The sequence below is a fragment of the Cryptomeria japonica genome, chromosome 3 (genome assembly GCF_030272615.1).
Source record: "Cryptomeria japonica chromosome 3, Sugi_1.0, whole genome shotgun sequence".
In the NCBI taxonomy this organism is placed as follows: Eukaryota; Viridiplantae; Streptophyta; class Pinopsida; order Cupressales; family Cupressaceae; genus Cryptomeria; species Cryptomeria japonica.
The window spans coordinates 993,707,130-993,733,813 of NC_081407.1; the positions used below are offsets into that span (position 1 = coordinate 993,707,130).

Sequence of the window (26,684 nt, forward strand, 5' to 3'; positions counted from 1 at the left end):
TGACAGCTATTGAGGAGTCAACATGATAATAAGGTGACGGTTATTAGAACTACGTTATCTATTGGTGGTCTTCCCCTACTTTAGTTTTTCACTTTCTTGATGGGTTCAAAGGATAGTAAATGCGACATGTATTTGTGAATGGTCTAGAATGTGCGCTCAAAATATACCGCGGGTCGAAAAGACGAGGAAAAACCCAATCCGCTGACGGGCCAACCTAATATTTAATGCTTCAAGGGGCTTGTTTCCGAACCCTCAGTTTTGATAGAAGCCCTAAAACGATACGTAACAATAAAAGAAAATTCGGCTGGCTGATATTTATGATCTATTTATCAATGTTTTATAAGTCGATGAAGGCGTTAGAGGTTCTTGTCATTTCTCATCTTGAAGCTCATCCTTGCAACTTCCAAGTCCGCGCCTCTGCAATACCACTGTCGGCTGAAATCTTTCAGCTGTGAAAACGTGAGCCGCAGCAGCACCAACGTGCACCCACATTGTAGTTGATATTGGGCGGTGTTTTCTTCACAGGTATGTAGTATACGCTAGGGTTTATACAAACGCATTTTCTAATATAATCGGTGGTCTTATAGAAAGAAAGAAATCGATTCTGTGCCAGTATTTTATTTTCTCAACTGTAATAAGCCTGATCTGAAGTAGTCAGGGTTTGGGGTTTAGGTGTTAAGTGATGGGGTTTTTGTCTTTTTGCATTTATGCATTTCGTTTTGGGTCATTATTTTGTGTTTACTTATCCTATATAGGTTTTATACGCATTACCTGCTAGAAATGCGCTGTATCTGGAGCTGGTAGCTGTTTTTGCATTTGTCTTTCAATTCACCACTTGTTTCCAGAGAGAATTATTTTTGTAACCGCGTTATATCTGTTAGTTGGTCGTTAGTAGTGTATTGGGAGTCTGGTTGATCTATTGCGAGTGACACGTTTCTTTTTCTATGCACTCTTTTTGACCCGTTGCTTCATAATACAAAGAGGTTTTGCGGTCCTGTTTTCTTGGCTACACTTTTGCTGACTTCTAGTCGCTGTATTTGCTCTTGTGAAATTTCATTTAAGGTTCTCACCGCATTGATGGATTAGCAAAGTTCTGTTCTAAAATCTGTATCAAGATCATAAGATGCAAGCAAACGGGCATTTTGCATTATGCCCACGAAAGTTTGACATAGTTAAGGGTGCATTTATGGATACTTTTGTAGTTTGCATTATAGGCTCTTGGGAAATCACGTACTTTATCATATTATGTTTGCAATTTGTATTTTGGGCTTCTTTGATTTTATAATTTATTGGGGACATCAGACAGTACCATGATCAATACGGATTTTTGTAAATTATGGGCTTACGGGTTTTTGTTGTTTTCACTCGGGCTTTTATCACGAGAAGGATATATTCTCAGGAAGACGAGTCTACAAAGTATGTGTGTTCGCGTTAAAGAGAGCAACTCTTCTGTTGAGTATGTATGAATAAAATACTCTTTGTTATGTCGAGAGAAGGGATGACAGCAAATTAATTTAGCGTAATAGTTTAATTGTATGGATTTGCAAATTGTAAGTGGTCTTTTGACATCTCTTTGTTCTGTTCCCAATGGCTGCCGCAGGTTGCATTTTAACTTAAGGTGCTAATAATGTATATACTTTTCAGTTGATTTTCCCAGGGAGGCCATGGGTTTCGACAACGAGAGTATCATTAATATTCAATCACTCCCAGGAGAATATTTCTGTCCGGTTTGCCGGCAGCTAGTTTACCCTAATGAAGCTATACAAACCCAATGCACACATCTCTACTGCAAGCCTTGCCTAACTTATGTGTTGAGTACTACTAGGGCCTGCCCTTATGATGGTTACTTGGTCACTGATACAGATTCAAAGGTATGTATCTATTTAACACATTAAAGGTATAATGTTCTATTGCTTACTTCATGCCATGGTGATAAATATTATTCTAAACAGGCATTGCAAGAGGCAAATCCAGTCCTGGCTGATACTATTGGCCGTGTACCAGTTCATTGCCTGTATCATAAGAGCGGCTGTACTTGGCAAGGACCTCTCTCTGAGAGCATTGCTCATGGGAATGGCTGTCAATATGGTTCATCCCCTGTTGTTTGTAATAGATGTGGCACCCAGATTGTTCATCGACAAGTACAAGAGCATGCTCAGAATTGCCCTGTAAGTGATGCTAGAATAAGCTTTCTTTTATAGTTATTCTTGATTCTTGAACATGTCTGATGATGCATCATGCAGGGAACACAGGGTCAGGTCCCACAACAAGAAAGTGCTCCTCAGGCACAATCTGCCGCAGCACATCCTGAGCAGAATCAAGTGGTACAAGCTGGTGGTCAACAATATGCGGCACAAACAACTGCCCAAGTCACACAAGCTCCGGTTTCTCAACCTACTCCATATGGCACGGGGCAAGATCAACACCAGGGAATGGCTGTGCCACAAACTGCTACCCAAGTTTCTGCTACTGACCAGTGGTATCAACAACAATATCAACAGTACTACCAGCAATATCCACAGTATGACCAATATCAGCAACAATACCAACAATATGACCAGTATCAGCAGCAAGTCCAGGCTCAACTGCAACAGCAGGTTCAACCCCAGGCACAGGTGCAAGCTCAGGTGCAGGCACAAGCACAGGCACAGCTTCAGGCCCAGGTGCAACCACAAGGCCAGCCCCAGCCACAAAGTCAGCATCATCATCAGCCCCATCCCCAGCCCCAGCCCCAGCCCCAGCCCCAGCCTCAGCCTCAGCTGCAGGCCCCGCCCCATGCCCATCCACAACTACAGCCTCAAGCACAAGCTGCACATGCTTCTCAGCCTTATCAACAGGGCCAAGGGCAAGCAGGTCTTATGCCTCAGCAGGTACAACCTCAACACCAATTAATGCAACCCCAGTTACATCAACTGATGCCTAATCAATCACAACAGCTACCAATGCAGCAACATCCAATGCCTGTGCAATCTCAGCAACAGCCTTCACAACAAACCCAGCAACATCCCATTAATTTGCAGCAGCAATTTCAATCATCACAGCAGCCTCAATTGCAACAACAACTTCCATCATCACAGCAACCTGCTCATATGCAGCAGCAGCAACCGGCTCTGCTAACTCAGCAACTTCCACAGCAGCAGCCACAACTACAACAGCACGCTCAACTACATCAACAACAACATCAACAAATTGTGCACCAGCCACCACCACAGCAGCAACTAATGTTACAGCAGCAGATTCCTACACAGGTCCAGCAGCCACCCCATGGGCCTGTGCAGCAGCATCAACAATTTCCATCTCAGCATCATCAGTTGCCTCAACAGCAACAGCAACAGCAACAGGCACCATTTTTCACTCAACCAATTCAGACTCAACAACCCCAAATGCAGCCTCCTTTCCAACAAGCAACAGCACAACCCTCTCAGATGCAACCTCCCTTCCAACCAGGTCCTCAGCCAGCACAGTCATTTCCTCAAGCCTATTCACAAAGTGTGGGACATATGAATGCTCCTCAACAGGTGGGCAGTAGGCCCCCCTTAACCCAGAACCAGGGGTTATTACAGCAGCCCTTTCCACAATCACAGGGAAGACCTCATCCTTCACCATATGGTCAAACTGTTCGTGGTCCAACCAAAGCATTACAAGCTGCGCCCAACCAAGTTCCAATACCTAACCAAAATGCACCACCAAGCCAGGCATTCCTGCCAAGACATGGTCAGCGGCCACAAATGCCTCATCAACGTCCCCCAGTTCATCAATCTGCATTACCTCGTCTGAACAGCCAACAATCTCTTGTGTCTGGTTCAGCTACCACACAATCTATGAGAAGTAGTGTCCAAACTTCTACCTCATCTGGTGCCCCTAAGGTATCTCCTGCATTGGAGAAACCACAAGAAATTAGTACACAAGATAAAATTTCCAAAACTTCGCAAAATGAGCATGGTCTGCAGACTACAAAATCTGTTCAATTGAATGAAGTAAATGATGCCCCAGGGAAAAAAAATGTTGTAGAAACTGTCAAGGCTGAAACTATGATGTCTGATAAAAAATCTGAACACAGTGAGCAACAGCTGGCCAATGAAAAGGTGGAACAGAAAAATCTTTCTATATCAGAGCCTGTTAAGTCTGAGGTTTCTGATTCTTCTCAACAACAAATGTCAACCAAAGATTTACAATTTGAGAAGCATGAACCTAATCTACAGCAGTCAGTTTCTCAGAAGAAAGTGCTTGAAGATAGCTCTGAAAAAAAACCAGAGGTGAGTGTAGACAAAAACTTACAGGAGCCAACTGGGCATATGAGAGATGCAATTTCGGAACATGCTCGTCATCGTCAAGATGGAAACATGCAACAGTATCCTCGCCAGGTGCAAGAGACAAATTTCCTTCAAAATGTTACTCAGAAAGTTCAAGAGCCACGACGAGTAGATGATAAAAGACAAGGTACTCGTTCTTCCCAAGACAATCTGCAATGGCAAGAAGGGAATGTTTTACAACAGGTGTCACAAGGACAAGATAAAAGCCTGCAACCACCTCTCCGACAAGGACTAAATCAGGGGCAGGAAAAGAACTTATTTCAAGTTCAAAGTTCTCGTCAAGGGCCAGTTCAAGGACAGGACAAGAGCTCACAGCATACTTCCCGTCAAGGTTCTATCCAAGGACAGGATAGGAACTTACCTCCACCTCCTCGTCAGGGTCCAGCTCATGGACAGGACAGGAATCTGATGCAACTTCCTCGTCAAGGGCAAAACCGTAGCTTCCAACAGCCTCTTCGTCAAGGGTCTGTTTCTGGACAGGATAGAAGCTCTCAATCAGCCCCTCAGCAAGGGCCAATGCAAGGGCAAGAGAGATCCTTGCAACAGCCCCTTCAAAATGAAAGAGATGCGCATCAGATATCTATGCAAGCACAAGTCCAAGGGCATGAAAGGTTTCAGCCACCACGTCAAGGGCAACCACAAGGAGCACAGTTACCATATTCAGGCCAGCCACAAAATGCTGATAGAAATTTCCCGCAATTGCCATATCAAGGGCAGCTCCACAGCATTCCTGATCAATTTCATCATTCGTCTTCAAAGCAGAGTGGCATGCCTTCTATGTCTCTGCTTCCACAAAATCAACCGAGCAATATGTCATCTTTTGCAAGGGGACATGGTCAGGTACAGGCTCCACCTAAAAATTTTGACATGCCATCACCTTCTCATTTGCATCATCAACAGATGGCCCCTCCTAGGTCTTCACAAGGAGAGTCAATGCTTGGTTTGCCATTGAGCTTATCCTCAAGCATGTCTCATCATCTAAGCTCATTTGAAGGTCCAAGAGGTTTTATGGACAGGAGCTTGCAATATGGTCAAACATTACAGCAGTCACCTCTTTCAAAACCAATGGACCATATGGACATTTTGGGAAATAGGAGGACTGAGGCTTTTGAAAATAAACAGAATGATCCACAACAGCTAGCAGGATCTAGGTTTTCGATGACCCAGCCGTCAGGTCAGCAGACGAATATGATGAAACCAAATGGAGCAACTAACAAGGGGCATATAGAGGGAATGCAGGCACCTGCATTTCCTCCAATTATGGGAGAAGAAGGTAGCTTCAGGTCTATGCAGCATGATTCCAGCAGACAGTTTCCTGACAGGAAAGAGTTTCAAGACAATTCCAGAAAGTACAAGCCTGGACAGTTCGATGCGCAGATTCCATCAAATCCAGATGAAATGTTTCCTCTAATTCGTCATCAGAAGGGTCAGCCAGCACCCTCATCAAAGTTTGATCAAATTATTCCTACATCAAGGCCTCTTGAAGGTGGGCCCCATGGTTTCTTGCCTGATTCTGTTTCAAAATATCCATTTACTTCAGCAGGAAGTCCATCTGGAGGCCCATCAAGATTGTTTCCTCCATATCAATCAATTGGTTCATTTCCAACAAGTAGTGGTGTGCCATCAATGTTTAACTCGGATAGTGGAGATGGACCAAGACTTCCTGGGATACATGAGGAAATGATGGGTAGAAGACCCGAGTCAGGTGGAATGAGGCCTGATTTTATGGGACCCAGGTCTGAATTTGGCCGTAGTCGATTTGATGCCCTTGCTCCACCAAGGAGTCCTGGGAAGGATTACATGGGCATGCCTTCTGGCAGGCCAAATATAGGTCCATCTGGGGGTTTTGGACCTGTTGGAGGGCCTTCTCATCTTTCACGTCCAATAGAGGACATGAATAGAGACCCTCTTGGTTTTGATGAGCAAAGAAATAAATCATTTGGTTTTCATTCTGGAGCCATGCATAATGCATTTCAGTCTGGACAACTTCCACCGGGTGTTGGAAACAGGTTCCCTCCATTTCACTCTGGTCCAGCACCAGGTGCTCCTGGAGCATTGCCCAATCCTATGATGATGGGTGAGCCGGTTGCTAATTTCGGTGGCACCATTCCTATGCAGGGATTTCCTGGTGAAAGTGGATTTTTCAAGAAGGTAGGTGTTTGTAAAATATACTTTGATGCATCATATGTTGAGCTTTATATGTTGGTCGGTCATTTTCCTTATCTAATAACTACATTTTTTGTTATTTTTGGAAGCAGCAAGGTCAAATGCCAAATGATGTTGAGCCTTTGGATCTAGGAAGGAAGAGAAAGCCAGGCAGCACAGGATGGTGTCGAATTTGTCAAATTGATTGCTATACTGTAGAAGGACTGGAGCAACATACACAAACAAGGGAGCATCAGAAGACAGCTATGGATATGGTTTTGAGCATAAAGCAAGATAGTGCTAAAAGGCAAAAGCTGTGAGTGCAATTTTGCCCTTTTTTGGTAATATGCATTATGAATGTTTAATAGTGATATCTTTCATGGACATTTATTATTTAATATTGAATATGTATTATTGATATTTTCAACAGGGTTTATTAAATTATTATCAAAATATTCTTTTTATCGCACTCCTAATTTTGATCATTAGTGTGTTATATATTACCGTCTAGTATATTTATTATTGATATTTTCAACAGTTTTTATTAAATTTTTATCAAAATATTCTTTTTTATCACACTGCTAATTTTGATCATTAGTGTATTATATATTACTGTCCAGTATAGTGAGATGCCAATCTTCATTTTCTTGATGCATTAAAATGAATCAAACTGAATATTCAATTTATTAACAGTCAACTTTCGTGCTTAATAAAATAAATAATGGGTTAAGGCTGTAAGGTCACATCAGTTTGAACTTTTAAATATTTAATGTTTGTTAGTATGTACAGGATGGGCACATTGCTGATTAGTTTCTCAGTTTGCCAAAAAACATTAATTTTAGCTGTAACAAATCCATTGATTATAATAAAGAATTCTGAATTTTTGTTAATGTATAATAGCTTTGTGGGTTTGCAATCATGTTTTTAAAGTTAATATTCTATTCTCTATGTAGAGATGGCAATAAGAATTTACTAATATGGTTTTCCTTTAGATAAATAGTGTTGGTTTACGTCATTTGTACCTGTTCCTTTGAATGAGATTTGAATTCACACGATTTGTGTGGGCAAATGTAGCTCCACGGAAGATCCAACGTCTCAGGAAAATGGAAATAAAACAAAAAAGGCCAGTTTTGAGAGTCGTGGGAGCAGGCGCTGATTTTGTGGTGAATGGCTCTGTTGATTATAAGTGGCTATTCATTTCTATGACAGTTGCAACTCCGTAAGTGCGTAATTCTTTACCTTCACAGGGCTGATTCTTGTCCATCTGCAACAGATCCTTTGAACTAAAGTTGCTGTTTCAAGTTGCTTTGAGGATATGAGCATTGTGAGTTCTTTAGCCCGTTCAAAAAAAGACTTTTGATTATGCAGTAGGCTTATTTTCTTATGTTTTTTTTAGACCATAACTGTTGTGGCAGATAAAAATGGAATGAGTGTTAATTATGGTAGACTTCACTGAAGTTAATTCTATTACTTGTTTTGTTGGCTACTGGTCAATGCATGACATTATATTCTACACTTTTGTTATCCCAATATCGTTTTGATTGTAATTCATATGAGAGTTTTGAGGAGATATCCTCCCCTGTGAATGCGCGGATTTTGAAGAAAATTTGGCAAAATTTACAGTGAACTTTTTAGCTGTTTTCCATAATTTTGATCCATATAGTAAACTCATTTTTGTGAATGTTGTAGCTATATGTTGAGTATGCAAATGTTGTAGGAAAGGGAAATTTTGCTGGTTCAGAGCATAGCTTTTTGCATGTATTCAGATATACTCTTTTATTTTGAACGTCTTTTTATTATGATATCTTTGAATTGAATTTATCTTTTATTGGATTGTACTGATTTGTTTTGTCTTTAAGACACTGAGATTCTGAGAATCATGGGTATATTTTGGTAGTAGAGTGAGTTCAATGGTTTATTTGATTCTGAATCCATTAAGATTAAGGGAGCTGTTCCTTGAATAACTTGATAAGTATTAGAAAATTAATTCCACTTTTTTACTTTTATGTGATAGCTAATAATGAGATAGAGTTTTTTTGAGTTGGCTCAGAATAATTGTTGATGCTTCTTTAGTTCCACGTTTGTGTAAAGTTTTTGAAAATCAAGGAAGAAGGATAGTCAGAACAGACAAGAGCACGGTTCAAGTATTCAATAGTGTAATCAATGTAGTTATTTCACTTAGGGAAGGCTTATAGAGAGAATTTAAGAGCTTTTGGTGAGGAGAGCTTATTGGCAAGGACTCAATTTGAAATATCAGCTCACTTTTCAAGGCTTGTGGAAATGACATGTAATTGTTGAGGGTTTTATGAAGACAGGGTATTGGAAAAAAGATATTCAATAAGAGTTATTGAATCTGTTTTTTTTCTATGTTGCAATTTTCCATTTATACTGATCATGGCATTTGAAAACTATTCTATGGTAAACATATCAAAGGCCATTACTTGTAATATTATCGATGTGCTATTTGGGATATTGCTGCTGGGATTGCAGTGGCTAATTGGAAGGAGTAGCTCTTGATGACTCTCTTGCTCTTCTACTACTGATTCAAGTGTTTGGTGTCCCAACTATCAGTTCAATGTATATAGTCCTTGTCAATGTGACATTGAGCAGGGCTTTACCATTGGTTGGATTATGTTCTCAAAATTCTGTGGTAGCTGCAAAGCTTTAAAAATGCACATGCTATAGAATTGTATGGTACATGCTAGAATCATTGTTGATTTAAAAGAGCTTAAGTTTACATTATCATCCACAAGGATGCCAAGCTCAACTGATAATGTATTTGCATATGCTTCCTTGATCATTCAATAGTTTGAGTGTTTGACATTAATCAAAATTGTGCAAGTACTATCAAAGAGAACCTTGAAGAAACTTAGAATAATATTGATAAAATTCAATTTATCAGTATGTCAAAAGGATGTGTAATTTAGGTGTTAGGAGTTAGATTGCCTGGCATCAGAGGTGTGTGAGTTTTGCGTATCTATTACATTTTGTGAGTTAAGCATCATTGTGAGGTGAGGGTCAGAAATGCCTATAAATGTTAGCAGGCAGTGTGTGGTGAAGGTGTCACTTTGACCTCTTAAGCTTTACTCGGTTTTTGTTTTCATCATTTTTTTTAAAGTGTGGCTTTGAGATTGGGGTCTGCATTTGTTTGGATTATGTTTGAATTTTACTTACACATTACTCTTTTATTTGCAGATTGGTAATCGAGATTTTTTTTGATTTTTATTATTCTTTTTTATGTTTTAATTTTTCTTTTTACTTCTAGTTTTTAATATATAATTTTGTGCTCTCTTTGTTAAACTTTGACAAGGTCTTTAATATATTTTATTCTTATGGTTCTTGTCTTTCATGAAATCTCTAGTCAATCAGACACGGATTAATGATGAACCTTATGCTTCTTACTGTTCTAGGACCACTGTTAGAAAAGTAGAGAAGGTATATTAATATCCATCAGTGACCAACAAAAGTACTGATATCCAATGAAAGCAAAAGTAAGCAGGCAAAGTTAAACTTGGAGCTGACCCCTGATACTTGCCTTTCATATTGGAAATGCGTATATCTCTGAGACAAATATTAAGGCATTTCCAAATGGTATGAGACTTTGGGTGATGATTCCTATCACCTCTCTATGTCTCATAGAAGTACCTTTTGAAAATTGGAAACTTCCTATAGAAGTTTTTTAGATATATTACATAAATTGCATTGATTATATCCTTAAGTGCTGATAACTGGTGGACACGAGCTGACAGAACAAAAAATGGATGCGAATAGGCCTACAATTTTTTTAAATTTTTGTGAAGATTTACCGATTATTATTTTGCAGAAAGTTTTCTTCTCAAGGCCCAAAGAGGTACCAGCAAGAAGATAAAACAATAAGAAGACCTAATATATGTGTTCAGATGTTTTATCAATTGTTTGAAATGGGATAGAGAATCAAGGTAGCAGCTTGTGCTAATATACTATGTGCTATATATGTATTACTAATACTATTTTATATTTTGCCAAACGACATCCCGATCTTTTGTACACTAGAAGAATAAAAGTGCAAACATAAATAGCCAAATCTTAGACATAATAATATAAGTTTAATCCTAAATAGCCAAATGAAGACAGGATCTCCCAAGGAAAAAAATTGAAGGCCAAAGTGAATAAGTTAAAAACCTTATAGAGAGAAAGTTGATGAAATGATGAAATTCAATCATTGGAATTTCCTATGCTCCATGGAGTTTTGAGAGGGCGGATGGTTTTTGCGGATGGGGGGTTCAAGGGCCTATTTGGGGACGGCAATAGGTGGAGGTTTGTGGGTGGAGACCCTAGCAAGGTTAAGGGGCAATGCTAAGTCCTTCAAAATCGTACAAACCTTCATGGTGCACAATATTTTCACAGTTTTATCACTTTGTTTTCTGCAACACCAAGTCCTTAATTTTTTAAGCATTGGGAGTGACTTGGAATGCGGCTTAGATGCCTAGGGTGGGTGGGCCACATAGACCAATAGAGAGTTTGTGGCATTGAGATCTAAAAAGGTAAATTTCATTACTGAATCAAATGAAAGTAAATAATGGAAGACATTCATTTCAACGAACTTCTTACATTTAACTAATATTAAATGCTTTTTGCAACGTTAGTACATTATTAAGAGCATTAGGCATGCAATATAAATTCCAATCTTAGATGTTTGAAAAGTGTCATGCTAGTTCTCATATCTTTCAAGTAGTTTGGGAGTCATGCATTTATGTGTATTCTGATGAATCTGTTTTGGATTTTGTGATGGGAATTTATTCTGCCTTTTGGGTGTGATGTAGGGAAAACCAAAAGAAGTTTGGTTCCTTAGTAAAACCCTATGTAACCCGGGGACACGTCCCAAGGCTAAAATCCCCCATCCCCGTACTGGGGACGTTTTGGGGACTTCCCAGTTAGGGTCTCGAAAAACCCACCAAGAATTTGCAATCAGAATAAAATTTCGACTTGAACTGAAGGGTCAAAACCCTAGTCGAAAATTGCAGAAACCCTAGGTAAATTTTCAATCTGCAAAAAAAACCTCCAGGTTGCAGGCCCGAAAATCTCCAAAACCATAAAAAAGACATGAACTGCCTGCCCAGCACAAAGAAATTTGCCCATGAACCAGAAACCCTCAAAACCCTCAAAAAGCCTTCAAAAAAACAAAATCGTTTTTTTTATAAAAAAACAATAAAAAGATCTGGAAACTATTCCAAAAAGAAGGCCATGAATTTTTAGTAAAAAAATTGCCAAACTTTAAAGAATCCCATCGACCCGCTCTGATACCATGAAAAATAAATTGAATGAATGATTCAATAATCAGATAATGTATTCAACAATATACAAGCGTATATATAGAGATTACCAGACGATCTTTTAAATTAAGAACAAGTCGTTTAAAGTGAACTACTAAAAAGCTAAACGCTAAATAAAGCTTAAAAGCTAATTAACTAAAAAGAAAAAGCTAAATGCTAAATAAAGCTTAAAAGCTAAATGACCATTAAACAAGGAACTAAATATAGGTGACTAAAATATAATTAAATATTCTAATATAGGGGACGTACACCCGCCGTCCCCAAAATTGCAAAATTTGTGGGAAACTTGGGACGGCAGTGATTCTCAAAGAGGACGTCCCCCCTGTCCCCTAACCGTCCTGGGGATGGCCAGCCATCCCCCTTTCCCCAGCACATTCAAAAAAAAAAAGATTCAAATGCTAAAAAAAACCTTGTTTAATTTTATTATAGGTCTGTAAAATTGGATTTTCAATTTTTTCACTAATATGATGGGTGAATATGTCTGAATCACTTCCAAAAGCACTTAGAAATAATGAGCAGCAGCCTGGTAATAAATTTCACAAACACTTAGAACTTGGTAGTACATAAAAAAGTGGAACTCGGTAGTGTGTAAAAAAGTGGTTGCAGGTCATAATAGAAATGGAAGACTCTCAAAATATCCTTCAACTAGAAAGAAACAATGAGCTACATGCAAACAAGCATTGGCATATAGACAATGCATTTTCAGTTATGAATGCATATTGAGTATTGACAATGAATTTTGAACACAAATGTGGTATGTTAAGGTTTTATAATGTACGTATACCTGCTTTATCCATGTTTTCATATGAATATTATGTATGTATACATGCTTTATCTATTTTTCATATGAACATTTAAAATTTCCTTATATATTTTAAATTTTCCCTATATTTTATATAGCCGCCCCCCTGCTGTCCCCAAAATTGGTAAAAAAATTTGCTGTCCTGGAAACTTGTCCTGCGATCCCCTGCTGTCCCCAAAATCGGCAAAAAAAATTGCCGTCCCGGAAACTCGTCCCGCCATCCCCTGCCGTCCCCGTTCTGGAAACGCGGGGTAACATAGGTAAAAACTTGTGTGTATAATCTTTTGTTTACCTGTATTGTTACCCATTGATGAACTTGACAGATGGGCAGACGGACAGGAATAGAAAGAGAGGATATAGAGCTGTCTATTGCATGTTACAGAGAATGAGTTATGGAATATAATATTTCTTTATTTATTTTAGAGAAATCATTTTCTAATGTGATCCCTTCTTCCTATCAGATTGGTGTAGAATCATTAGTAATTCACTCTAAGTATTTAGAAGTCGCTTAACTCCTTCAAAGTTACCCATTTGCTTATTAGGTCAGACATCGTTAGATATAGAGTTTAGTCTACATGTTGACTGCTTGCCTTATTATGAAACTTCTTGTAAATTCCTTCTTGTCTCATGACAAGTGTTAAAAGCTTTACTGTTCTTTTTACATGCCTTTATTAAGTTTTTATGGTCTAAGAAAATAATTTAGAGACATGTTTAATGCCTATAAATGTACCCTGGGGACGCATTCCCTGTAAAATTTGACATATCCCCAATGGGCTATGTTTTGGGGATGCAGGGATTTCTAGGAAATGTCACCGCTCCGTTTCAGAATTTTCAAAATCCCACAAAACATTTCAGGTATTCCAATTATGCACTGGAAATGGCTGGGTAAATTTGGCCAGGGGACGTCCAAATGTTCCCCAACCATCCTGGGTATGGGCAATTGCCCAGCACATAAAATACTTAATTTTTTTAATTAAGTTTTGCAGTTTTACTGTATTAGTTGTTTACTATGTATATCATTCTGTTTTATTGGCAGTTTCCTTTATTTCTTTGATACTCTTATACTGCTAATATATTTTCAGGTGGTGTACATGGTATTAAAATAGATGCTAGGATTAAAAACTTCACAGAACCTAGAAAGTTTAACATTAAGATAGCTTCCCATTAGAAAGCATTATGCAGTTGTCTCCAGAAGTTCAGTACCAATCATACAGCCCTGCAAACACAACTTCTGGAATTTGATTTAAAACTTTCAAAACCAGCTTGCACAATTTTTAATAACTTTATTTTTATCTAATATTGATATTGTGTTTTTTAAATCTACTTTCCTAACTGCCAACTGGTCCTAGTAGGGGATGATGGAGAAGAGTAAGCGTAATTTTTTAATATCCAGGGGCTGGTTTCCATCAATATTCAACTTTTATTTCTATTCACATAAGTTCATTAAATACTTTAGCTTCACAGCCTCTATTACCACTGCAGTGGAGAACTTTTGATTTCTGGTAACATCAGAGAGCAACCATACCAGTATAGACATATGATGCAAAGCAGACAGGACAAATGTGGGCATTTATGCATTGTTTGCTGTATCATAATGCTGAAGCCTGTTCAGATCAAATGGGACAAGTTTTATGAGCTTTTTAAAAATAAACTCTGGGATGCTTAATAGAATATGATCCATCACCAAGCTTGTCAGGGAGACATGCCTTTGATTTATAGTAAGCCTTGGTGGAAATCAGGCTCAATAGCTATAGCTAAAACTAAGTTGTTATATTTGACTAACTCATGACAAGGACCTTGCCAATCTAATCAGGACTGCATGGAACATAACAGAGCAATCAACTTTCTAAGAGATCACAAAATTTTATTACCCAGATATTCAGGGTTATTGGGAAAGTATCATAAAGTTAAGCTACCTTCCATTTGGCAGTTTATCCAGTTGCAGATTTGGCGATATTCAACTGAGTGTGAAATTTGTTTGAGGAAAAAAAGTGGAAACTGTAAAAATATTGAGATTTTTCTCCAAGCTTTTCTGTTTCAAAATAAAAAAATGAAAAGCTTTCAAATGGGTCTCTTAACCAGTTTGCATTATTTCAAAGGGAAAGATTGTGTATATAATTTTAAATGGTAACAGAAAAAATGTTGACCATTTCTTTACATTACAACTAATGTGGTAATATACTCCTGAGGAAGGTCTTTCAATTACATGTGCATTTGAAGCTGACTATCAGCCTTATCAATGTTATCACATGAATGAATTTTTTTTCTATATTTTAAAATTCTCCCTCTTTTTTAAATAGATGTCCCCTGCCATCCTGTAAAAAATGGCCTTCAAAAATATCCATCCAAGAAATGTGTACTCTCTTACATGCTATAAAATATATGTTGTGGAGAACTATCTTTTTAAATTCCCAAGAAACTGCCTGAAAGGAGATATAATAAAATCATTTTTGTTCCTAATGGCATGTTTCTTGTACTCGTCAAAGCCTACCATAATTTTTGTTGATCTGGTTGATTAAAATAGAAACTCAGCAAACCTGGTGAGAAAAATATTCTACTTTGAAAATGCATGCAACCCTCTAGCATTTTAAACAGCCCATATAAAATGCGACAAGTAATATAGATTGACCCTGTGTTACCAGATGGGTGTATAAACAAATGCAAATAACATAAATGCAGTTTTGAAATAATCCTGCTTGGTTAACATTGTTTTCATACAACTGGAATACTTAAAATGTCGTCCATGTTCGAGTAAGGATAAATGCTTCCAGACATTCACAAACTAAAATGTGCACCAAAATTATTTTCTTGTTTAATGAAAGTCAGAAGATGCAACAATGCAAAAAATGCCTTAATTGCCTTCTCTCTTTCTCATTTAAGATGGGCTGGAAATCTATGGTGTTTTCAAAGCAGTGTTCTACGGAAACACGTTTCCCCCCTCTAGGCCCAAGTCCCCCCGTCCCCGAAACTTTTTCCCTTTGTCACCCCATCCCCGAAGCCCATCACTGCATTCCCCCGTTGCCCTGTCCCCAACGACTGTGGAACAATGTTTCAAAGTTAAAAGGTCAAGTTTTAGAAGTTACTCCAGGAAACAAATATGACTTTGCACTTTGACGCCTCGATTGAACTGGATAAAAAAATAATGGCTAGTAAGCAGAAATGTCATTGCATGTCAGCACTTAAATTCACATGTATGCAGTGGACCTTATGCTAGGGATATTCGAAATTGAGTTTGCTTCTTGTCTGTCTAAATGGTCCTCTGTCATGTCTTTGTTTTTCGAGTTATGATAAATAAAAGAAAACAAATGTAGAAGATACTGTTATTGTCGTGAACAATGCCTAGGGCCAACTAAAACCGATTGCTATAATTGCTTCGATTTCGGTCCCAGATACATCTAATCCTCTACCCAATTGGTAACAAACTTATCAAAATTTGGTGAATTATAGAGGGCTTTCAGAATCATTATCCTTACGTAAAGGTTTTGCAAAGTTAATATTTGGGGAATAAATCTCTTTGATGTTTCATGTGTAACTTTCATTGTGACTATACAGTCAAAAGATTCCTATAAAAATATCTAAGTAAAATTTTAATGAAAGCATCATTATCAACCTCACTTGTTGCTTATATAAGGATTAAAACCCCTTCATCATTTGACCTAGGTTGAAAAGTGCAGTTGAAAATCGATGTTTCAATTTTTAATCTTAGGTACTAAATATGTTGTAAAGTATCCTTTGTCCTCAAGGAGGACACATACTCAAATTTGGGAATGATGAAACAAAAAATCAAAGGAACATTATCCCCGATCTCCAAATTTTGTTCGTTTTGAGTTTTGTTGGCTTAAAACTTTCAGCCATGCTCACTGATTTTTTTTTCCTTTGGCCATAGCTAGCATATTTTCAGATCACACTGAGGAAAATTTCAAAAAATAGTACTTTTTAAATCAATATATCAAGTTCTCTTACTTGCCTATGTGGTTTCATTGATAGAATGTACGCATAGGATTCTTCGTGAGTATTTTAGATATCTTCTGACAAGTGTTGGTGCTTAGTGATTTTTTGTTAGAATTTTTAAAATAATACAATATGGTCACTGAGGGTAATCTTTTGGTGGCCCAAAAAGCATATTGACCATGGACTTATATGTCTGTCTTGACACTTCAAGACGATCACCATCAACTTCTCAACTGCAGATGTAACCTTTAGCAAACTGTCAACAGTCCATTCGGCATTATGAGATTTGTGTAGAAAGTGTTTGTCTCAGTTTGAGCTGTTATTTGTGAATTATATCCATTATGGTCTCTTCATATTAACATGTTGGGAAAGACATTAAGTTAGATTACATCATATTAAATTATTATTAATTAATAACCCTATTTTCCCAACAGCCCTATCTTCCACAGACCATTAGTATAATCATATCAGCCATGGCATTAACATCAGACAAACACAAAATTTAGTGTCTGTTCTATTTGCCATGATTTATAGGATTTGTTTAGAAGCCACAATTATTTATCCATGGCCCACAGAAACAGGAATCTCTGATTGTGAGGTATTCAAGTATAACTCTGATTTATTTATTTGAAAAACTATCTTATGATTTAAAATATAAGTATATAGTAGCAATGGCTTTAAAATGCAATAGTTGTGCTAGCAGCATAATTGTTGGTATCATTGTTGTTATCAGGTGAGGAACGTAGCTTGTTATGGTTGCTTATATCATGATTCATAACCCAGCTTATACAATCATGTTCCCTCACAAGCATTTTCGACATGAAGAGCCCTCTAGACTCTTGAGCTTTTCATCTGTTAATAGAGAAACTCGGTAAGCATAAAGTGGGTAACTAAAGTTTAGAACATGTTTTGGTTTTTAGAATCATTCACAGGATAAGTGTCCTATTTCCTAACGACTTAACTGGATTGAGAGATAAAAGAGTCTGATAACTGAAAATTCATTGAGCTTGTCAAGTCATAGATTTAATTAGTTTTTCAATATCAACAACAGGGCTTCCCTAAAACCTTGCCACTTTCTTTCCAGGATAAACCCAGTCTTACAATTGTAGGGTAAGGTACAGAAAAACAGAGATAATTTCTAAATATTAAAGAGAGTATGCATATTGAGCCAACTTATCGAGCTTTGTTCAAATCCAATCTCTCAATACTTCACAGTTATTAACTTATTCGATTACATCTGTGAATATTATGATTTGAGAAATAGCGATTTCAAATCTTTTCTGTTGTTGCTAGAATATTCTTTCTGCAGCTGAATGTCTTGAAGCTATTTCCTTGTAACAAGCTCATGGGTAATTTGCAGATGATAATGATTTACAAATTAACCCTGTTTAATTTATTGGGCAGACAATTCCAAGATAGTTTTCTCAACTAAAATCCCTACTACCTGATAATTTATGCAAACACATTCTTAGATGTGCTAAGATTTCAAATCTGCAATAGCTTTGTTGCACTTGTATCCTTACTGACGTTATTAGGTACCTTGTAATTCTAATAAATACTTGTGCTTACATTTTTAAAGATAGATTTTACACAAAGATAGATTGCTGCTTGCCCTGCCTTTTTATAAATATCAATTGTATGGGAATTGCCAGAAAACATTTAAGATAATACAAAATAAATTTATAATCAATGAATGAGCAATTTGTGGGGACTGCCCATGGGGACATCATAAGGTGGGGCCTTGGGAGAAAAGGCTCAAAACAGTATCAGATCATACATAAACTAGGTCAAAGGTTTCCTAGAATTGAAATTTAGTTATAAAAACTTTTGGATAGTACTTTTAAGATTTTGTGTAAAACAACAGCAGTTTTTTGAATATACCATGAAAAATCATTTGTTGTGGCACTACAACAAAATTTATATGTTTATCTAACATTTTTGAAGTGCAGCAGTGGGTAATGTCAATGTGGGCATTTTTTATGTTGGCCTAGTTTTTAGGTAGCTACCATGTATAGTTATTTTGAATGTTTCGAAACTGGACCTGTCTGTTTGGTCATAAAGCCAAATGATTGAACATGATTGAAGTGGGGATATGGGACTAATAACAAATATAACTATTTGGGAGCTATCTCTCATAAGGATGTATGTTAGGAAGAAGTAGGTAGTCGGTGATGTGACTGAAAAGCAAATTCCAGTGGGTATGAATGGTCACAGTCAGAACTGTATGTGACTTAATATTTAAATGATGTAGAGGGTGATCTGTTTGGGCTAGTAAATAAGAAACAAGTAATGCACACCTGTCAATAGATAATGAAGTGTTCCACGGTCTAAACAAAAAAACAAAACCTAACTCATGCTTATATGTGCCAGTTACTAGATTATGAAGTGTTCCTTGGCGTAAACTTTAAAAGAACATAGGGCATTGGATCTTAGGTAAGTGATGGTCCTTGTTGATTTGTAGTTGATCATTGATTGGGAGCTATCTTTTAAGATAGGAGCTTGGGAAAGTGTAGGTAATTGGTGATGTGACTGTAAAGAAAACACTAGTGATATGTCTGTTATTAAATGACTGTTGTGACAGCCACTTGGGCCTTGGGATCTGATCGGGTCACTGAATGAGACACAAACCGTAGATGCCATTTAATAGATAATGGCACGTACCTTGGCTTTAAATTCAAAAGAATGTATGGATTTTGATCTTTAGGTGTGTGAAGGTCCATGTTGACATGTATTTGACCTGAGCAACTCATTTAAGAATGGGTCCTTCCATAGCATTGGTGTGATTGGGACTAGTTTAAAAGCAGAGTTTTTCCACCTTAGGTTAGAGTACTTGGCTAATTTGTGGTTAACTGCACATGGTGTGGTTTATGTGGCAACACAGACTTCCACAAAATATCCTGTTGAACAGGCTTATTAATTTGCTTCTAACAAGAACGAAGAGAGTAGTATACAAATGAGAATTTGCGTGGACAAGTTGTTTGATGAAGAGGCACCATATTACTGTTAAAAAGGTTAGAGAGGGCCGAGGAATTCAGCAATATGTAATTGCTTGTGAAAATAATCAGTACAAAATTGAACAGCAATGGAAATTGCAAAATTTGTAATAACCTTTCACAATACAAGGTATAACTTACATTTGAGGAAACAAAATGTTATATCTATTTTGGCTTGAAACCTAATGCATTTCATATTATTAAGGGAGTATAGTGGAATTGAGGTTCAGCCATAGTAAATCTGCACCCCTAGCATCTGACATTCAAGATCTTCATCCTTTAATATTTTTGAATGCTTGCTTGAGAATTATATTGTTCAAGAATAAACTTAGTGGAAGATATTCTAGACATCTTACGCCTAGATTTTCAAATGAGCATGATTGAGGTTTAGCCATAGTAAATCTGCCCCCCTAGTATCTGACATTCAAGATCTTCATCCTTTTTAATATTTTTGAATGCTTGCTTGAGAATTACATAGTTCAAGAATAAACTTAGTGGAAGATAGTCTAGACATCTTACACCTAGATTTTCAAATGAGCATCATTGACGATAGGAAGATCAAATCTTGCTTTTTGAAGTGAAACTGATTAACATATAGTGCCTTTGATGGTTTTGAATAAACCTAATCCTCTTCCCAAAACTGGATTATTAAGTGAAGATGGTTGCTGTTCATGTGGGGAAGATAAAAAACTATTGTAATAATAGACTATAGTTAGTTGAACATGTTATGGCTTAGCTTCTGGATACATGAATTGTCTTGTATACTGTAATGGTTAGCCTAATACTTGAAACACACAAAGCAACCCTGCTATTCCCGTTGCAATGGACATGCCACCTAGAAGGTATGTGCAATATTTTTGGTCATACTAGATGCCAAATGCCAGAAGTTCAGAACCATTTCCTAGGAATTTAGCTGTTCAAGTTCATTTTACAAATTTTTGTTATGAGTGTTCACTAAGTTCTAAATTGAATCTAGTATTTGTGAGTAGAAAAACTGATTCTGTAATTTAACCATGCTACTAAATTCATGAAAACCATATAAGTAAAAAAGGCCCAAGGATGAGAGGGACTACAGCTGATGCTTGTGGGATCAAACATGATATCATATATTTGAGTTTGTGCCTCTTAAGACATTTGAGTTCTATGTTTTGGGCACTATTCCCCCATTCCAAGCTTTTATTGCCCATACCTGTGATGGTTTTTTGTCTTCGGTTAGCAGGCAAAACAGAAGCTTTGATGTCTTCATACTTAGTCTGCACAATAATCTGAATAGCTCTACATATTGTCAATATGAATATTTTACAGTTAGCATCTATATCATACAATATATATCATTAAGCTTAGATTGCGCTGCGAAAGAACAACCACTTTTTGTTTGAAACACTACCCTTTCTAGCAGTGCACTCCTAAGTGGAATGGCTGTTTCCTTCTTTATGTTGCCAGCTGACGAGAACATTCATTTAAACTTGTGAGACAAGTTGTTATTAGCTAAATGGCCATCAATTTGACATAAACACATAGTGGAATATGTATTTTATTTATAAATGCATCTTAAATTTTATTTAACTGGTATTCATTTAATCCATCACTAGGATAGCCGCTTTCACAAATCCTATGGTCTTTGATTCATCATTAATGACTTGTAGAAACCCAGTTATGTTTGTCATTTATCGGTGTCGGATTATGAACCTTGAAATATTGGCATCATAATTGGATGTCATAGATTCCTATGAGAAAGTTTTTATTCAAACATGGTGGGATCAATTTTCTCCTGTATGAGTGATTTTTGTTTGTTTGACTACATATTGTCATAGATCGTGTAAGGTTGGCGACGAAAGGAGCTGCTCAGGCAAGAATGGTTGCAGTTGGTGCCTTCACACAATCGGAGGGGAAGATTATAGTGTTTTGGGGCCTTCTTCTGCCTTCAGATTAACAGGTCTCCTCATGATAACTTCAATTACTGATTCTTGCACATTTCCACTAATGACATAGTTTTGCAGCAATATCGAAAGAGATTATATGTTGAAGCTCTTTTCTCCTTTCGATTTTGATTAAAATATTTATTACCTCAGGTGAATGTGTCTGAATTACTTTTTATCTTCAACTTCTAAGTTTCATGTACCTAAGAAGGTTGTTGGCCATGCATTGTTGCCTCTCTTACCATAGAAATGTCTACTTTTAATTATACCCAACTATAGATTTTACGAAAATATTTCGCTTTCTCCATCAAGAAACAGTTACATAGATTTTTATCATAGTCACCATCTGCCTGTAAGATGGCTTATTTGTAGAAGCAAGAACACTGCTGCCCTGAGTGCAAGATGACCATTGGATGTCTTGACAAGAGCATAATTGACGAGAAACTGTTAGATGGATGAGCCCTTCCATAGTAAATGTATCCTGTTTATTTTTTTGACAGCCTACTCTGCCGAGTTTTCCCAGGATTTTATATGGGTGGTAGGGCATTGAAATTCTCTTGATGAGAAACAGCTACAGCCATTGATTTTGATTGGTTGGAATTCCTTGTACTTATTTTTTCCCTTATCTTGTATATGCTAGCAAATCTACCCTGTAGATCACATTTAAAATTGGCTTATTTTCCATGAAGAATCATTTTCCAACATTTACATTGTGAACATATATTCAATTTATATAATAAACAACTGAAAAGATACAAGCCATCCTGTGAAGATAACAAACACCAAAACCTAGCCGGTGAAAACAACAAACACTAGTTGTTATGCCTATGTCAAAAGAAAGACTGTTAAAATTACTGGGGCATAATTGATTCCCATGCATTTTGGGAACAAAAGAAGCACATGCTGATTGGTTATTCTTATCTTAGATCAACATGGTCGTTTAACAGAGAATAGCAATGTTTTTCGTAAGTTGATAGAAAACCTTATATAATAAACAAGGATTGTACTTGCAGATTTCTCGTTAGTAATGAAACCATCACTCATCTGAGTTTTAATTTCTTTGTTTTTTTGGCCTAAATGAAAGCACTGTTTTGGTAGACCATTTAACAAAATAAAAAATACAAGGAAATGCCTTTGCACTGAGGTGGTAGCATTTTCCTTTCCCATTGTTTTGCTTTAGGGTATCCAAAAACATTCATTTGAATAGCAGCAGTGTGCCCATCTTGTTCTGTTTCAAACAAATCTTTTCTTAGACTTATTTTTTTTAGATAACATCATGTACTTTCATGAAGACATCAACTATGATTTATGCAGCCGTTTCAACCATATGATGATACAATTTTCTCCTTTTCTAGGCTGGCATGTCCTGTATGATTCACATAATTTATTTACGGCCCATTCAACATATACCATTCAATGCCTACATACAGATGTTGATTTATATTTTGGATTTACGTCTGAATTTCCTTTGAATTATGTTATGAAGTTTAACTTTGACACAGTTTTTCAATGGATAACATTATTCCTTATATTTTAAATTTTTGTGGGATTTGATCCACGTTTGTTTTAAGGCATTGCAAGATGTCCTCCATGATTAGTACTTGAACTTTAATCCTCTCAGTTAGAACATGACATATGGTCAGAGTCAAATACAGATTCATTTGCCATTTATATATCTATAGCTGAAGAAGTAAGATTGATATGATAAGTAAAAGGTGAAAGATATTCCCGTCTTGATATTTGTGCATGGTTTTCAAACATTGAAACAAAGAAGAAAGAAGCTTTTAGTTAAAACTTCATAAAAAATAGAATGGTAATTGAAGGTACAGCCAGTTGGAAAATATTAGAGAGAATAAAGAAAAGTTTAAGTCAATAGAAGGACAACCGTTAAAAGTTTAGCTAATAGAGTTTAACCAAAGGTGGTGTTAACTATGAAGATGTCAAAATGATAATCTTTTGTATCTGAACATTGTAAATAAGTGAAAGTAACGACTCTCACCAAAGAGGAAGGGGCTGATGAAGGCAAGGTCTGGAGGCCAAGACTTACTCATAATGAGCGATGGTTCAGAATTTTGTAAACAAGGAGACATGCAGCCCATAAATTTTTTCGATTAATATTGATTATTCAGTGTGTTAGGTTAATGTGATGATGAAGTTAAATGTATATCAGAGCAGATTGTCTGCCATTGAGTCAATTTTTAGGGGACTTTTGGTTCTAGTGGCTTGAATGGGTAAGCGATTCAAGTTTGAAGCCATAGAAGTCAGTAATCAGGTGTAGCTGAAGAGAACAACTTATCCTTACTTGCAAGATAGTTTTTGGAAAACAATCAGGAATCAAAGTAGAGAAAATTTTAACAAACAGAAATGGAGCTCTAAATGTTTACGTTGAAAATACAGTATGGTCATCACAAGTAAACAGAGCATGCATTTGACAGCTAAAAGATAACTATTATTAACAGTATGGTGATTGCATAATTTATGCAGCCTTTACATTTAATCAACTAATATTGTCTATTTTAGTCTTTGAGGTTATGGTGATGTTTAAGTTCAATGGATATCAGAGCATGTTGTCGTTCATTTGGGGACTAGTTGGCTCTAGTGCCTTGGATCCACTGGAGCCAGTAATTAGGTATGGCTGAAGAGAACAACTTACCCTTGCCTTGGGTCCACTGGAGCCAGTAATTAGGTATGGCTGAAGGGAACAACTTACCCTTGCTTGGAAGGTATTCCTCAGAAAACAATCAGCAATTAAAATAGAGAAAATTTTATATATAGAAAAAGAACTAAATGATTACATAAAAATAATGTTCAGTCATCAAAACTAACATAGAACGTGCATTTAACATCTAGATGATAACTTCTATGGTATGATGAGAAACCGTGTAACCATCAAGCACTGTTACATACAAAGAAAGTTTAATTAAATTTGAATACCAAAATTTCATAAATATTAATTGAACATCAAACTTGACAATTTACACTCTAGAAACTACAGAACCAACCCCATTGGTACAGAATACTCTAGAAAGAAAAATAATCTTAAAATTTTATATGCCTTTTTATGCGAGACGCTTGCTACCCCATTGGTACAGAGTATTCTAGAAGGAAGTATAATCTAAAAATTTGATATGCCTTTTTATGCGAGCCTCTCGCTTCTAGAAATTTTTTTTGACATGGTTTATGGAAAGTCTTTTGTTAATTATTTCCCCCATTACTTTCTCCATTCTTTGTTCCAAGGGCAATCTATATGTTAGAGCTTGTTACCCCATTGGTACAGAGTATTCTAGAAGGAAGTATAATCTAAAAATTTGATATGCCTTTTTATGCGAGCCTCTCACTTCTAGAAATTTTTTTTGACATGGTTTATGGAAAGTCTTTTGTTAATTATTTCCCCCATTACTTTCTCCATTCTTTGTTCCAAGGGCAATCTATATGTTAGAGCTTGTTAAAGCTTGTTATTGATAACTGGGGAAATTCAATAAGACCCCAGTCTATAGAGTTTGCCATAATAGTGTCTCATTTAGCTTTCAGAATAGTGCTCGTGTTGGAGATCTATAGAAAGTTAAACTTGTAAAATTTGTGTCCAGGATTTTCTGTTAATAGAGACAATTTCGAGGTCCCTTTGTGACATTTTAACAAGAATGCCAAAATTGTTGGATTATAGGCATATTTTGAAAACTCAAATTCTGCAAAACAGGGCAGCGATTAACAGGTCTAATTGACTTTGACTTGGCAATAACTGAGCAAATTAAGAAATACTTAATTTGGTGAACTTGGAAAAAACTTGGCTAGTATTCATAAAAACTTGGTAAAACTTTCCAAAACACCGTCTCTCTCTTGAAAAATACAAATTTGTATTTGGTGAGAGCTCCAGCAGCTGTTTTGCAAGATTTTGGTAAGTGCTATGCATGCCAAGTTCTTGCGAATATTTGGTTGTACTTTTGCTTTCTTTTAAACTGGAGATAAGTGTCTGCATGATAGAACATGTATATAAATGCACTGTCAGTGTGTAGATGTCAATATTGTATAGAAGACAATTGTGTTCATTTCAATTCCCTTTTCTATGTTGACACACTGAAGTGTATGTACTCGAGGATTTATGATGTGTACATATGACAATTTTTAAGTTGCATAAAAGTGCAGTCTTATCAAGTTATAATCTTTAGAAGAGAATTAAGGTTTACACAGTGTGTATTGAGCAGCTATGAAAGTCATCATGCAAGACTCTCTTATGCACATGCTAAGTTTTCCCTAACATGCCAGTCAACAAACACACCTAATATAATTTCAGAGTCGGTATTCTCAACTTTTGGAGGGTTAGATTACTTTTGTTGTACTTAATGTATGGTGGCTACGTCTGCTGCTTTGAATTTTTTTTATATAAGCAAACAGGCTCTAATACACCTTGGTTAATATGATAGGACTTCAAACAATACTGTTTCCTTGGCAAAATAGAGATTCAGGCCTGCAGTGGACTAGTAAGTATGATGGCTTTGATACCTTTGGTTCATCAACTTAAGCAATTATTTTGGAAGATGATTATCGATTTCATCAAGACTGCTTTATATTTTAAATCTTCAAAAAGAATAGTGTTTTCTACATTTCTCTGAACCCTTATCCTAGGATTAATAGAACACTCTAAAACAACGAGTCAATAGGAAGATAAATTCTCTTCTATTAGTCGATGATGTAGTAGCTCGATGATTCTTTGGTTAAATGAATTAATAGCTATATATGAAGACTAGATTTATCCTGTATCCATAATATAGATTTGTGAGGATGAATAACGATGAAGAGTCAGGAAGAGCAGAGAGTTTTTGATGTGGTTTGGATGCTGTGCATTGGCAATGGTTTCATTTTTTATACTTGTATATAATTTGATTGCCCAGTGGTTGTTTCTTTTTCTTTCTTTTTGTTTTTGTTTTTTCGGTTTCTAATCACGAAGCGATTGATGATTGCTTGACGTAACCTGTCCATCATGATATTAACCAACTTCTCTGATTATATATAGATTAATAATTAAAGAATTTCAAATTTCATCCCTTTGTGGTATTAGATCTCTTCATCAGTTCCAGCATTAAATTCCCTGTGACAACCCTAGGGCCCATCGAAAGAAATTATGAATACATGACCATATGAGGATTTAACTAGATGTAATGCAGGTAGTTGTTCGGTCACTGAAGCATCCTTTCATGGGTTAGGTGCTTGAATGTATTTCATCCGTGGGTATTGATTCATTGTAGTAATTT

At 36.6% G+C, this 26,684-nt stretch overlaps 1 protein-coding gene across 9 annotated transcripts; it reads left to right on the top strand.

Annotated features, from left to right (window-relative positions):
- The first annotated feature begins 244 nt into the window (after positions 1–244).
- On the top strand, positions 245–26,247 carry LOC131036757 (chromatin modification-related protein eaf-1). 9 transcript variants are annotated; one of them, XR_009104138.2, is made up of 9 exons: positions 245–525; positions 1,645–1,871; positions 1,953–2,168; positions 2,244–6,464; positions 6,572–6,774; positions 7,533–7,621; positions 7,732–7,782; positions 17,257–17,394; positions 21,331–21,937. XR_009104138.2 is itself a non-coding variant. In XM_057968735.2 (7 exons), exons 3-7 carry the CDS (start codon positions 1,665–1,667, stop codon positions 7,612–7,614), a joined length of 4,929 nt encoding a protein of 1,642 aa, XP_057824718.1. In that variant the 5' UTR covers positions 245–525; positions 1,387–1,456; positions 1,645–1,664; the 3' UTR covers positions 7,615–8,106. The 9 variants fall into 9 exon arrangements, 4 of the variants coding, with proteins under 4 accessions (XP_057824718.1, XP_057824719.1, XP_057824720.1 ...); XR_009104136.2 differs by lacking the exon at positions 17,257–17,394; XR_009104134.2 differs by lacking the exon at positions 17,257–17,394 and adding an exon at positions 25,857–26,247 and having other exon boundaries at positions 246–525; positions 7,533–7,782; positions 21,331–21,452.
- Positions 26,248–26,684: the final 437 nt, after the last annotated feature.

What these genes read in the sequence shown, in the direction of transcription:
- LOC131036757 (XM_057968735.2), top strand. Translation starts at nt 1,665, where the DNA reads ATGGGTTTCGACAACGAGAGTATCATTAATATTCAATCACTCCCAGGA. An exon ending in AGCATGCTCAGAATTGCCCT is followed by an intron (nt 2,169 to 2,243) that starts GTAAGTGATGCT and finishes TGCATCATGCAG; the next exon opens with GGAACACAGGGTCAGGTCCC. An exon ending in AAAGTGGATTTTTCAAGAAG is followed by an intron (nt 6,465 to 6,571) that starts GTAGGTGTTTGT and finishes TTTTGGAAGCAG; the next exon opens with CAAGGTCAAATGCCAAATGA.